The following is a 15,176-nucleotide window of genomic DNA, read 5'->3' on the forward strand; positions in this document are numbered from 1 at the left end:
ATGAACCACTACACCACCAGGGACTTTTTTGAGACGTATTCACACCTGCCCTGAATTGGTCTGGATCAAACCTAAAAAGTCCATACTGTGCACCTTTTGTGCTGGTGTGAATACAAACCAGCAAATTATAGTCAAATCAAATCAAAAGCCTTTATTGTCATCATACACAGCTGCGTATTACGAAATTGGTGGTGCTACTCCACAAAGTGTGTTTTCCCAGTAAAAAAAACATAAATAAGTAATATAAAAATATAAAGAGTCACATCCTGGCAAGATAAATTCTAAAATATTGCACAATCTAAGATATTGCACATTGGTATTGCACACCCCAAAGTTATTGCACAGAAGGGATTGTGTGTCGTGCTAACGCTAGTTCAGAGTCCTGATGACTGTGGGAAAAAAATGTCGTTAAGTCTATTTGTCTGTGCTCTGTGAGACCCGTAGTGTCTGCCAGAGGGCAGCAGCTGGAACAGGTTGTGACCAAGGTGGTATGGGTCCCTGACAATGTTCCCGGCTCTGCTGAGGTAATGAGGGCTGGCAATGTCTTCCAGTGAGGGCAGAGAATAGCCGACAATCCTCTGGACAGTGTTAATCACTTTCTGCATGGCCTTTTTGTCTGCTGCCGTGCTTCCAGCATACCACACTGTAATGCAGTATGCCAGGATGTTCTCCACAGTGGCTCTATAGAAGGTTACCAGAAGCTTAGTGTCCAAGTTGTTCCTCCTGAGTACCCTCAGGAAATTGAGTCGTTTCTGGGCCTTCTTTACCACTACCGTGGTGTTGGTAGACCAGGAGACCTTGTCCGTGACGTGGACCCCAGGAATTTGAAGGACTGGACCCTGTCTACGCATACCCCATTTATGAGGAGTGGGGCCAGATCGGTGCTGCGTTTGAGAAAGTCCAGGATTATTTATTCAGTTTTTGTGGTGTTTAGTGTGAGATTGTTCACCAAACACCACGAAGACAGTTTGTTGACCTCATCTCTGTAGGCAGACCCCCCGAGATGAGTCCGACCACAGTGGTGTCATCGGCAAATTTGATGATGGAGTTATACTGGTGGGTACAGAAGAGGACTCAGTACACAGCCTTGAGGGGAGCCAGTGCTCAGTGTAATGGAGGAAGAGAGGTGGGGACCAAGTCTAACAGTTTGTGGATGGGTGGTTAAGAAGTTCTTAATAAAGCAGCAGATGGAAGAGGATAGTCCAAGGTGGGAGAGTTTGTCAGCCAGAATGTCCGGTATTATAGTGTTGAAGGCTGAGCTATAGTCAATGAAAAGCATCCTCACGTAGTTCCCACGGTGCTCCAGGTGGCTCCGTGCTGTGTGTAGAGCTACGGCGATGGCGTCCTCAGTGGACCTATTTGCTCTATAAGCAAATTGGTAAGGGAGGGATTGTATCCCTGATGTGGCAGGCGACCAACTTTTCAAAGCACTTCATGATCACAGGTGTAAGTGCAACAGGCCTATAATCATTCAGGCTGTCAATGGTTGGCTTTTTAGGGACAGGGATAATGGTGGCATATTTCAGGCAGGATGGGATGATGGATTGTTGCAGGGAACAATTGAAAATCTTTGTGAAAACCCCAGTCAGCTAGTCAGCACAGGCTTTGAGCACCTTCCCAGGTACTCCGTCAGCCTTCCTGGTGTTCACAGTCCGCAGTGCCTGTCTCACTTCATGTTCCTGAAGCTTCAGTGTACTGCTGCAGGGTGGTGGATGTGTTGAGACTGAGTCTGATTTGTCAGTCTCGAAGCGGGCAAAGAAACGGTTCAGTTCCTCTGCTTGTGAGGCATCTGTGTTAACAGACATTATTGTCATTGTAATTGGTAATGTGTCATATTCCCTGCCACATCTTCTTTTGGTTATTTTCTGTGAAGTGCTCTTCAATTTTCCTTGTATATGCTGGCTTGGCCCTTTTAATAATAATAATCGGACATAGGCCCTGTCATCATCATCAACAACAAAAAGCCTACTTGTCATCACACCCAGAAACTGCCTATGACGAAATTGGTGGTGCTTCTCCATAAGCTGCGTTTACTCGGCAAAAGACCTAAATAAGTGATAGTTACGGACTTGTAATTTGGCATTCTGCTATGGATACAGGTCACTTACCTCTCACTGTCTTTCACTTACCTTCAGTCAGCTAGTAGGAGGCAGATCACCACCCAAACATCTTTTCATATTGCCTCAGAAGGGAATGTGTGTTGTGTTACCGCAAATTTAGAGTTCTGATGGTCTGGCTGAGTGTCTGATGGCTGAGTGTTAAGACCTACCGTATGCATGCATGTACATTTATGTGTATGTATGTATATATGTGCTAAGCAACACGCTTATTTATTTATATATTTATTCATGTATTTATTTCTTGACCTACTTATTACCTATCTATTTATGTCTAAAATCCCTTTCCTATTCCTGCATCCTCACCCTCTTGCTACTGTGACAACGAAATTTCCTGAATACGGGATGAATAAAGTTATCCAATCCAATCCAATCCGATGTGGGGAAAAAACTGTCCTTAAGCCTATTTGTCCGTACTTTGTGGGACCTATAGCGTCTGCCAGAGGGCAGCAGCTGGAACAGATTGTGACCAGGGTGGTAAGGGTCCCCTATGATGTTCCTGGCTCTGCTGAGGTAACGAGGGCTGGCAATGTCTTCCAGTGAGGGCAGAAAGCAGCCGACAATCCTCTGGACAGTGTTAATCACTTTCTGCATGGCCTTATTGTCTGCCGCCGTGCTTCCAGCGTACCACACTGTGATGCAGTACGCCAGGATGCTCTCTACAGTGGTTCTATAGAAGGTTATCAGAAGCTTGGTGCCCAAATTGTTCTTCCTAAGTACCCTGAGGAAATGGAGTCATTTCTGAGCCTTCTTCACCACTGCCGTGATGTTTGTAGACCATGAGAGCTTATCCGTGACGTGGACCCCCAGGAATTTAAAGGACTGGACCCTGTCTACACATACTCCATTTATGAGGTGTGGGGCCAGATCTGTGCCGTGTTTGCGAAAGTGGTGTTCAGTGTGAGATTGTTCACCGAGCACCATGAAGACAGTTTGTTGACCTCATCTCTGTAGGCCGACTCATCCCCTCCTGAGATGAGTCCGACCACAGTGGTGTCGTCAGCGAATTTGATGATGGCGATGATGATAATGCCTCTCTTCAGGTCTAAATCAGGGGAACAGTGAGTGTTAATGATCCTACTGTTGCAGCACCAGTCGTGTATGTCCACGCAAAGTGTATAATAACAATATGAATTAAAATCCTGACAGCGGTCCATTCTTGCATAATCAATGCTTGAGTTTGTCTGAATTTGAGGGTTGACCACAAGTTCTCAAAAGGGATCTGGAGAGTTTCCTAGCCAAGGGCCCAAAATCATAATGTTTTGTTCTCTAAGCCATTTTGTTATGACCTTTGCTTTATAGCAAGGTGCTCCATCATCCTGGAAAAGGCATTCTTCATCATCAAATTGCCCCTGGATGGTTGGCAGAAGTTGCTCTGGGTGGACGTTCTGGGACCATTGTTTGTTCATCACTGTGTTTTAGGCAAGATAGTGAGAGAGCCCACTCCCTTGACCGAAAAGCAACCCCACACATGAATGGTCTCAGGATGCTTCACTGTTGGCAGCGCTCACCTCATCTTACCCGAACAAGCCTTCTTCCAGCCACCGCAAACAATCGGAAAGGGGATTCATCAGAGAACATTACTTTACCCCAGTCCTCAGCAGGCCAGTCTTTGTAACTTCTGCAGAATATCAGTGTGTCCCTGATGTTTTTGCTGGAGAGAAATTGCTTCTTTGCTGGCCTCCTTAACACCAGGACTTCCTCCAAAAGTCTTTGCCTTACTGAGCATGCAGATGCACTCACACCCGCCTGCTGCCATTTCTGAGCAAGCTCTGTACAGGTGATGGCCCGATCCCATAGCTGAAACAACTTAAGGAGACGGTCCTGCCGCTTGCTGGACTTTCTTGGGTGCCCCAGAGCCTGTTTGGCATCAATTGAACCAATATGGAGAAGAAGAATGCCTTTGCCAGCATGATGGAGCACCTCGCTATCAAGCAAAGGTCATAACAAAGGGCTTAGGGAACAAAACATTAAGATTTTGGACCCTTGGCCAGGAAACTCTCCAGATCTTAATCCCGTTGAGAACTTGTGGTCATTCCTCAAGAGCTGGGTGAACAATCAAAAGCCAAGCATTGATTATGCAAGAATGGACGTCATCAGTCAGGATTTGGTTCAAAAGTTGATTGACAGCATGTCAGGGAGAATTGCATAGGTTGTGAAAAAGAAGACGCATGTCCGACTTGCACAGAGGGGTGTTTGAGCCCGTTTAGTACTGCTCTCACTTTTTGTTCAATTTATTTTCTTATTTTATACACACCAAGGAAAAAAACGTTTAAATATGATTGTCCCTCAGACGCAATTTCCATTGGTTGTCAAGGCTTATAACGGAAGGCGTTCACACCAGGCCATCCGGGAGACACAGTCAGCCCCGTGGCCTCTTCCTGGTGGGACGTCCCTGGAACATCTCACCAGGGAAAGGTCGAGCGGACATCCTAATCAGATGCTTCTCAACTTATCTCTAAAGGAGTGACTGGAAACCCTGCGGAGGAAACTCGTTTCAGTGGCTTGTATCTGGGACCTTGTTCTTTCAGTCACATTCCACACTTTGTGACCATAGATGAGCGTGGTAGCGGTAAGGCGTGTCACTGCAGTTAAGGTCTTCAAAGTATTCGGCCCACCGAGTAACGAAATCGCGAATTGAGGTCAGCAGCGCCCCATTCCCACAATACACTGTGTTGATTGTGCACTGCTTTCCTCTTGTGAGGCGTCGGATGGTGGACCAAAATTTCCTTGAAGCCACTCGGAAGTCGTTCTCCATGGCCTCATCGAACTCCTCCCATGCCTTGGTTTTAGCTTCGGAGACTACCAGAGCGACGTGCCACTTGCCGAGCTGGTACCAATCAGCTGCCTCCAGAGTCCCGTGGGCCAAAAAGGCCTGATAGAACTCCTTCTTCAGCCTGACGGGGCCCCTTGACGCTGGTGTTCACTAGCGGGTTCTGGTGTTGCCACCACGACAGGCACCGACCACTTTCCGGCCGCAGCTCCGGTCTGCCGCCTCAACAATAGAGGCGCGGATCATGGTCCAGTCAAACTCAATGCCGCTTCCTGGACATGTCGGAGGTGGGAATTGAAACTTCTTCTGATGGTGGACTCTGCCAGGCGTTCTCAGCAGACCCTCACAAAATGCTTGGGTCTAGTGGGCTGCTCTTGGCATCCTCCCCCACGACCGCAGCCAACTCACCACCACGTGATGATGGGTTGACAGCTCTCCCCCTCCCTTTATCCGAGTGTCTAAGACATGCGACACAACCACAAAATCAATCATCGAAATGTGGCCTAGGGGAGGTACTTGCATTATAGTTACATAACCCACTGTTTCGAGAACACTTTAACTTGGAAATGCGATTGCAATCAAATTAAATCCCTATACACATACGACACTTGAACTAGGGCACACTTCCATTTTTACCCATCTCATGCATGAAACACTTAAAAACAGTATGGTAGATGAGTTTAATTGAGGTAAAATCTAAAATTGCCTTGGACTTGCTGGAATGTTTTAAGAGTAAAATAAATCAGTTTTTAAATCTGCAAAATTTGATGAATTATACATGGTGAGGACATATATTGACAACGAAATTTCCCGAATACGGGATGAATAAAGTTATCCAATCCAATATTGGACTGTGGTCTACACCTTTTTTGATGCCCAGTGTCCTTTCCAATTCACATCACCCACATGTTTTTACACGAGTTGGCGTTACCGCTGCCATGCCTGAGTATCTAAATCTCAATGTCCTTTATCACTACTTGTACTACTTCACAGCAGGCCAAAGTTAGAGAGGAAGTGCAGAAATCTATTTAAAAAAAACAACAACTTTAGTTTGGTGCTGTTAATTGACAGAACCAATCGAGATACACTAGGAATTTACTGTAAATGTTGGACTCTGAGGGCACCCAGTGAAAAAATAAAAATTATTATGTACATGTGCAGGGCGCACATGCCTATACATAATAGCTTATGAAGGGTTGACTTAATGATGTCATTAAAATGTCCAGTTCATGTTTTCACCCATGTTGAACTCTAAAAACAACTTTCTATTAAGTCTATTTCACACATTCTCGGTTTTCTCTTTTTTGTAGCTTGTGATCAATGCCGCTCTTGGCTTCGACACATTTGTAGTGATGCGCCACGGCCTGAAGAAACCTAGGCAAAATGCTTCTGGTGATGCACAATCGTCTACTTCCTGTTCATCCACGTCATCTTCCCCTTCCACGCCAGTCTGCTCGTCATCCTCCCTGTTCTCCAACATTCCCGGACACAAGCTGGGCTGCTACTTTTGCAATGACGTTGTGGCACCAGGAAATGTAAGAACTTGTCACACATTTTGTATATGTAATTTTTTGAACCTAAAGATATTTTTTTAAATATAGTGGTACCTATACTTACATATGGTTCTATATAGAATATATTAAGATTTCGAAAAGCTTTGATGGGAAACCTTCAAGATGGGAAAAACAATCTAAGTTACGACAAAAGAAAGCTTGTATCCGGCATGTTTTTAAAAATTGTCATGCTAGAGTTGCTTTCCCATTGGCAATCTCCCAACACCCCGGTGGCCTCCCATTTGCTAACAGGGAGCTCTCTCCATGTTGCCAGAACCGAGATTAGCGCGCTGTAGCCGGAAGCTAGAGCCAGCCCAGGCCCTGTGTGGGGTATCGGCCACCGGGGCCGACAGGAGAACATGGCGCCAACTCGAGCTAAAAACAGACCCTTTACGCGGTCACCAGAGCCGACGCAAAATGGGGCAGCGGCCACTGTCAGAGTATTAGCGCGAACCTCCAACCAAAAGGCCCCGTTGTGGGCACTTTTTAATCCTTTTTTGGAACCATGGATGTTCAGCTGTTGTGTGTTTATGTGCATGGGTAGATTGTTTACTCAACAGCCACTCACGATTCCCCCTTTTTGGAAAATGTTTTTGCATGTTTTATCAATTTTAATGGCTTAAATAATTTCCTCATCTTTTTTCTTTTTTTGCTAACAGATATACATGCATATTCTCATCTCATCTCATTTTCTGAACCGCTTTATCCTCATTAGGGTCGTGGGGGGTGCTGGAGCCTATCCCAGCTGACTTCGGGCCAGAGGCAGGGGACACCCTTAATCGGTGGCCAGCCGATCGCAGATCACAAGGAGACGGACAACCTTGCACTCGCACACCCATACCTAGAGGCAATTTAAAGTGTCCAATCAGCTTACCATGCATGTTTTTGGAATGTGGGAGGAAACCGGAGTACCAGGAGGAAACCCACGCAGGCCTGGGGAGAACATGCAAACTCCACACAGATGGACATGACCTGGATTTGAGGCAGAGGTTCCACCAGACCCCTGAATACGTCTCACCGAACCCTTAGGGTTTGATCGAACCCAGGTTAAGAACCACTGGTATAGTATGTGTAAATGGCGCCCCGTTGTACGAGTGGTTAGGGCGTTGGCCTCAAAGTTCTTGGGTCGAGGGGTTGAGCCCAGGTGTGTCCTCACTGTGTGGAGTTTTCATGTTCTCTCCGGACTTGCGTGGGTTTTCTCTGAGTACTCTGATTATTTTGTTTCCTTCAGAGGCTAGCTTTTTGTCTTTTACGCCCAAGCTTTCAATATGAGTCATTATTAAAATCATTTGACTCATCTCGTATAGACTCAGTGGGAGTAGGCATTCAACAGTTCTCTACTGCAAACATTCAAATATCCCTTTCCTAATTGTTGGACACTTTTTCAAATGCTGTATTCTAAAATAATCAATTTGTGCTGTATCATAGCATTGGAGCTACCCTTCCACATGCATGTGCTGTCAGTTTTTTTTTATGGATGAATTTTTTCCAGTTGTGTGCATACATTTGGGTGAATTTAATTTTTTATTTATTTTATTTTTTAAATTTATTTGTATACTTAACATAAAATGTACTGAAGCCACAAAGTGGTAAAGGATGTCAGTACTGGTATGTCAAACATCATGCAAACAAGCTGTATGGTTAACCTTTCAGTATTATTGTTTTTGTAAACAGTCAACCAGGGATCGGACTCTTGACCAGCAGTGTACTGTAAGCCGACCAGGCCTGGCCATGATTGCTGGTGCACTTGCTGTGGAGATGATGGTGTCCATTCTGCAGCACAGTGAAGGGTGAGCAGAGTTACCATAGCAACAATATCCTGAGTTGAAAGTGATGACAGTGATACATTTGGGTCCAGAATTATTTGGACACGGACACAAGTTTTGTTTTCGTGTTTGAGAAAGCCTTTTTAGGATAAATTCATGACTAATGAGGAATCAATGATTAATATAGGCTTAAAGTAAAGTGATTGAAGTGGCAAACCTAAGGTTGACCCAAGATCTTTCTTATGTGAGACAAATTTGGCATTGATGCAAACATTCTTTTTACTTAGTTTTTGGGTACCGAATTGAAATCTGACCTTAGTCTCCTTCTGGATGCAGTAGTTTTATTGCTTTTGCTTTGTTGTTGTGCAGCCTTTGCGACTGTACTGTCTAACTTATAACTATGCCTTTTCTTGCTACTGTCACAATGAAATTTCCCGAATACGGGATGAATAAAGTTATCCAATCCAATTGCAAATCACAATTAATTTTTTTGTGGAATGCAGATCAAATTCAAAGCAATATTTTGAACAAAGTGGTTATATACAGTAGTTGGCATTCAAAAAAGTAACAATATGTAGCAATATAGCACCAGTCATGTCATATTTTACACAACAGCTGACACAGGACACCAATAGGGAAACAGTGACCTGGCTGTACTGCACTATTTCCAAATTACTCAATATGTGAAAATCCGTTAACCTGGACAGGTAATTGTAGAAAAACATAAAAAAACTAACCAAATGACTGAAGAGTTAAACTGGTATCGTTATATAGGTCATATCGATTTTATAGTATTGGGGTCAGTATACTAATAACTAATATACAAGGAAAACGCATTAATTGAGTCAACTCTTTTTGAGTCTACGTAATAAGTACTTAATTATATATTATTTAAAAGTAGTGTATTTTCTCGACTATAAGTCACAGCGTTTTTCTAATAGTTTGGCCAGGGTTACACAGGTGCACGAGAAGCACTGGATGTGAATAAGCATGTTGGGAAATAGTAGAAAAGGAAAGGTAAAAGCAGACGATCCGACAAGGGCTAACTCGGACACAGGGTTTAAATAGACAGACATGGGTTGGCGAGAATATTAAAGACCTGGATCACACGAGGGCTGGAAAGACACAGCAGGTGAAACTAATGGGTAATCACATGGACAAGTCATGCAAGGGAAATACAAAACAAAACCAACAAACATGGCAGATGGAAGACGTCTTACTAATTTAAGATTCGTCCTTCTTGATAGAGCGAATGCTAGACTCATTTAGCTTTATCTTTGTGAGGCTAAGCGGTACAGAAAATTAATGACTTTTTACATCCGCTTGCCCAATCGCCCGTGTATTATAGAAAGGCCGCTTTCCTGTGAGTTTTTTATTCCATTCCGCTGGGATATCGGCAAACGCTTGGTTTTGATCTCAGAGTTTTGTAACGACAAATATTCATTTCCTCATTTTAGAGGTTCAAAATTGGACCATTGAATCACATTAGGAAAAAAAATAACACAAGGCTGCATGGACTGGTCCTTTGATAAACTTTTTTGAATTACAAATTTTAAAAAGTTGATTCCAGGTGTGTGTGTGTGTGTGTGTGTGTGTGTGTGTGTGTGTGTGTGTGTGCGTGTGCGTGTGCGCGCTTGTGCGTGTGCGCGCTTGTGCGTGCGTGCATGTGTGTGTGTGTTGCATTTGGAAGCTCTAGCTGTCAACGCAACATATGGTTAAACGAGCTCTCAATGGCAGTCAAACCGACCATCCAGAGGCTATTTTTTTTTTTAATTTCTGTTCTGTTGGTCTTAAATAGTCATACATTTCACTTATTGACACCTGCAGGCACCCTCAATTAAGCTAGCTTTTTCTGACACGACGCCACACACACATCTTGGATAAAAAGCTTTGAAGTCCTTGGATCAACCACCAAGGGTTCTTTTTGCCTTGTAGCCATGGTTATTCATTATGAATCCAAACTTCGTTACCTCTCTGGGTTTTACCTGTTCAAGACTTTTTGTTTATTAGAGCATCTTTTCTCCGCCAAGGCACTATTTTATTTGATACAGATTTTATTCTTATTTTTATTATATCATCCTCACATTTGTATGAGCTTGATGGATGTCACCTATTGTCACCCTATCCATTTATTATTATTATTTTTTTCCAGCGGCTATGCAGTGGCTAGCAGCAGCGATGACCGAATGAATGAACCTCCCACGTCACTCGGCCTTGTTCCTCATCAGGTACTAAGGACTTGTTGTTCCAACAACTTGCTAAATTAACACAGCTCTAAATGCATCCATGTTTTCAATGATGATGCAATGCAATTTCAAATTGAAAAATCCAACAACATTGACAAAGACGGAGAAAATACCTAAACCTAAAACACAGAAGCCTACAATTCACTTCACCGGTAGAGTGTCAGGTCCCAAAGATGATTTCTAAGTTAATGTCTCATATGACTAAAAGACAGTAGAACAACATATTGATTTTTTTTATTACATTGTAAGAATTAAAAAAATATATAATTTATAATAAAACAAAACATTTCTAGTGACAATATTAAATCTAAAACTATCGAAACAAAAGTGTAAAGATTAGTGCTATTACATGACATATAATATATAATTATAGGTGATAACAATATTACAATTTTTTAAGAGGCACGTTTCATGGCACTCATAGTTGCCTAACAGTCAAAAAAAGGAATATAGTAGGATAAAAAGACTTTACTGTCACAATTCTGAGTCAGATGTCTTTTTCTTCAGTGGCCCTAATCCTCATCCATAGACATAACAGAAAACATTCAATAGAAAACAAAGAAACGTCCCAACAGTGCATACCGTATTTTATACCTGTAGGGTGCATCGACTGAAAGGGCGCTGTCTGAGTTGCGGGTGCAATTTCTGTATTTTGTCCATACACAAGGCACTTCATCTCAACAGTCGCAACATATAGCAGTGCTAGCATGACACATACACTAGCATGCATGCTACCATATGTTTTAAAAAGGCAACAGGAGCAAAAATGAGTTTGGTTGTGTTTTATTGAAGTAATGTGTATTCGCAGTTATATAAGTCAAAGCATTCAAACATCTACAAATCCGTCAAAGTCCTCATCTTTGGTATCCGACATAAAGAGTTTAGCTAAGTGGGCGAGTTCGCAGTCCAGCATCCTGGGTTCCAACTCACTGTCAGGGTCAAAGTTGTTACTGTGGGATTCCGTTATAGTGATTCCGGCTTTCGTGAGCGCTCAAACTACATTGCTCACCGACACTTTAGCCAAGGCATCGCCAATTCATTGCAGATCGTCATGTAACCCGTGTGACGCTGCCTGCCAGTCTTTGTTTAACAGTGTTTGCCATCCGATATCCGTCGCTCCCAAACCGTCCGCAACCTTGCTTCTCCCATCTCCCAGCGGCTCTTTCATGTTCGATCCATGGCTTGAGTCCATCTTCCAAGTTTTCACACCCGCATCCTGTCGTCATTCACGTCAGCCCTTCCCTCAGTATAGCTATATGGTGTTGTTTCTTTGACTATAGAGAGATTTTTTTAGGGTTAAAAGCGCTACAAGCATAAGGAAGACAAGTGCCTTGCCACTCAGTTGTTTCGAATGCATCTAGCATAGCGGGCTATTTTTTAGCATCTGCTTAACGTTTACTGGGTATACCGCAGTAAGTCGCGTGTTGGCAAGAATGGAAACCAGTCTGTCAATCGGTCAGAATTTAGTGCATACACAAGGCGCAGTGTCCATTTTGGAGAAAATTTTATACTTTTAAGTGCGCTCTATCCTCCTGATTACCAGGAAAGAAAAGGTTGTCCAATCACATTTATTTTGAAATTCCCCAATCTATGTGAAGTAATTGGAATACCGCAAAAGAAATTTGGTATCATTGGAAAGCTCCGAAAGTCCTCTACAGAGCTCCAAAGGAGTTAATGCGATTGGATGCACTGGGTGGGAGATATTTATGTTTACAAATGTCCTCTACAGAGGACACATTTGAACTACTGGTAGTCCGGAGGCTATATGTGTGAACACACAGTATTTAAAATTACAACAGCAAAAAATGAGTATACTGATTAAAAATAGTAGTCACTGCAGGCCTTGTGACATGTAAGAATAATACCACACCAAACCAGAGAATGTTCCCTCTGATAATGAGCTTCTGGTAGGGATACAGACATATTTTTCTTAGGCTAGTAAGCTGAGGAGTTTCTCATGATTTTTCCTCCATGTGACTGGATTTGCTTCGTCAGTCAGCTCTCTGTCTTCTAGAGAGATCGGACTGTGTGCTGAAAGAAGCTCTTAAGGCTTCGCTAATCATCTATTAATATCCAAATATAATCTATAAATTAATAAAATGTAAATACTTTAAGTACTGTACTCACAGTGGTTCCTCTCCACTTGATTTAAATATTAAAAACAGGTTATAAGAGCTTTAGTCCAAGTCCTCTTCATCAGATTCGAGAGGCATTGTACATGTACAAATATTGCTGTTCTTGTTGTCTTGACACTCAAGATGATTGCCAAATTCAATGGCCCCGACCATATTGTCATCAGTCTCCTTCTGAGTAGCCCCATGCAGTGTGTTGAAGTCCCATCGTCATGCCAGCTTCACGACCGTATCTACGGCGCAAATCCCTCATAATGCTGCTTCATTTTTTTAATGAGTCGGAAGCGGAGGCGGGCTGTCTTAGTCCACACCAGAATTTGCAGTTCCGCACCTCGGAAGATGCGAGCTCCGGGCGATGAACAGTGGCACATGCGCGCCAATGGGCAAGCGAAAGCGGCAGTGCTTTGTGAAGAACGGTCGCTGCAATGTGCTGCACGGCAACTTGGGCGGAGAGACCGGCCGCTAAATCTCGGACCTGTCCACATCACTGGTGGACCTCACAAGAATATATTTTTATTTATTCGCAGCATAGAGATTTTTTTTCATTTTCAACGGTGACTCGAAGCAAATAGTCTTTCTCCACAGGTGATGTGCGCAATGCGAAATGGCAAGACAAAGTCCGTCTCGGCACTTCATATAATATTCGGCGCGCCCATTCTTCTATGGTATATCGCTTCTTCGGCGCTGAGTGCCAAAGAAGAAGCGGTGCCCTGACATCCACCATTTTTCATCTGTCAGACCCTTGCGAGTTTCACCGTGGATTTGGTTTTTTATGAACTTTTTTTTATACTTCAGAAAAAAATCCACGATGTAGTGAAGCCATGAAAGTTGAAGCCGTGAAGTGGCGAAGGATCACAGTAAACTCAGGTTCTCTTCCTAATTTAATCTAGAGAAATCACTGGTCTCACTGTGTTGAATATATTGCCCAGAATTTACAATGGTGAACAAAGCAATTAACTAGAACATTATTCAAAATATTATTTAGCTTTCCTCTCAAAATGAGACACTTGAGACAGGAGAATTACGTGTTATGTAGATTTCCAAGCTGTGCTCATTTGCAACAACTTGGAAGTGTTAACTCTCTCACATGACATTTGCATCTTCATCTTTATCACTTTGTATTTGTCACACTGACAAATATTCCCATTTGCCTGACACCTCAGTTGCCTGTAAGTTTTCAATTTGATGTCGAAGGAATGCTTCAATCAATAAAAGGTGCTGTCTTGTGTTTATTGGGTAGGTGATAATAAAGATGGTGATGCAAGGTGCTGAATGTTTGTACCTCTTATACCTCACTAAAAAGTGATATGCTGCTAAAATGCTAATAGGAAAGCTTTTGTAAAGCTGCAGTGACCACTTGTGGCCTTTTGAAGAAAGGAAGAAAGAAACTCTTATTTTACAGATTTCCATTTCCAAATTGATTCACATTGCAAGTTTACTTTTCCTTTGAAGCTGTCACGTTAAATATTCTGTATATGTTTATATATGTACGTGTATACTGTGCCTTGTGAAAGAATTCGGCCCCATTGAACTTTTCAACCCTTTGCCACATTTCAGGTTTCAAACATAAAGATATAAAATTAAATATTTTCCTCAAGAATCATCAAGTGGGACACCATTGTGAAGTGGAATGAAATGTTTTCAATCTTTTCAACTTTTTTAACAAATAAAAACCTGAACAGTGGGATGTGCTATATTTTTCGGCCTCCTTGCATTAATACAGTCGTACCTGTACTTACGAAATTAATTGGTTTCAAGAATTTTTTGGTAACTTGAAAATTTCGTAAGTAGAGGTGTACTTTATATGTAAAATCTCTAATTCGTTCCACGGTCCTCACACAACTGCCCACTAAACTCTTTAAAATTTTTCCAATTAATTTTATATCTTTATGTTTGAAGCCTGTAATGTGGTGAAAGATTGAAAAGTCTAAGTGGGCTGAATTATTTCGCAAGGCACTGTACATATATGGGTGGGTGTATGTATACATCTATGTCTGCGTGTGTGTGCGTGTTTTTGTATGTGTACATATGTAATGTTTTACTCTGGAAAATTATTAATAATTTATACTATGTAAATAAATTTGTTGCAAAATCTTGACCCCCTCAAATGTTTTCCTTTTATAAAATCACAACATTACTCCCAAAATATTTATCAATCCATGGTATATTAATCAAAGTAGGACAGTGGCTATTGGTATATAATATATTTAGAGTTATTAACCAATCAACAATGAATTTTTAGCAAAGATTCGTCTAACTTTTTTTCAGGTGGTATGCAATCAATTCTCAATTGTTTCTATTGTGCTGGTTGGCGCCAATGGTCGGTGTGTGTGCCCAACAACTAACTGGCAACCAGTTTTGGTTGCAGTGCTCAAAATGGTGTGTTATGTATTGAATCAGATTCTTATTATAATACTGCACAGCAAATGCTATTCCTTTGAATGCCACAACATGGCGCCATGATCATGTATTTCAACCTTATCGATGCTTCCAAGGCCTCTAAGTGTCATGTTTATTGTTTGGCTAAATACATCAGTGACATTTTAACAATAAGGTAATGTTTTGTAACTCATTATTTATGCTTCTCTT

At 42.2% G+C, this 15,176-nt stretch overlaps 1 protein-coding gene across 3 annotated transcripts in view; it reads left to right on the forward strand.

Moving 5' to 3' along the window:
* atg7 (ATG7 autophagy related 7 homolog (S. cerevisiae)) overlaps nt 1-15,176 on the forward strand; it is a 92,662-nt gene that overhangs the window by 35,354 nt on the left and 42,132 nt on the right. For 2 of the 3 annotated variants that reach the window (XM_077601947.1, XM_077601948.1), the window contains 3 exons: nt 6,201-6,425; nt 8,118-8,233; nt 10,362-10,437. In XM_077601947.1, the coding sequence (XP_077458073.1) occupies nt 6,201-6,425; nt 8,118-8,233; nt 10,362-10,437 (417 nt within the window). Of the gene's footprint in view, nt 1-6,200; nt 6,426-8,117; nt 8,234-10,361; nt 10,438-13,827; nt 14,686-15,176 lie in introns of those variants that run through there. The other variant, XM_077601950.1, reaches the window with a different exon arrangement.

This window comes from Stigmatopora argus, chromosome 6, assembly GCF_051989625.1.
Source record: "Stigmatopora argus isolate UIUO_Sarg chromosome 6, RoL_Sarg_1.0, whole genome shotgun sequence".
Taxonomy (NCBI): Eukaryota; Metazoa; Chordata; class Actinopteri; order Syngnathiformes; family Syngnathidae; genus Stigmatopora; species Stigmatopora argus.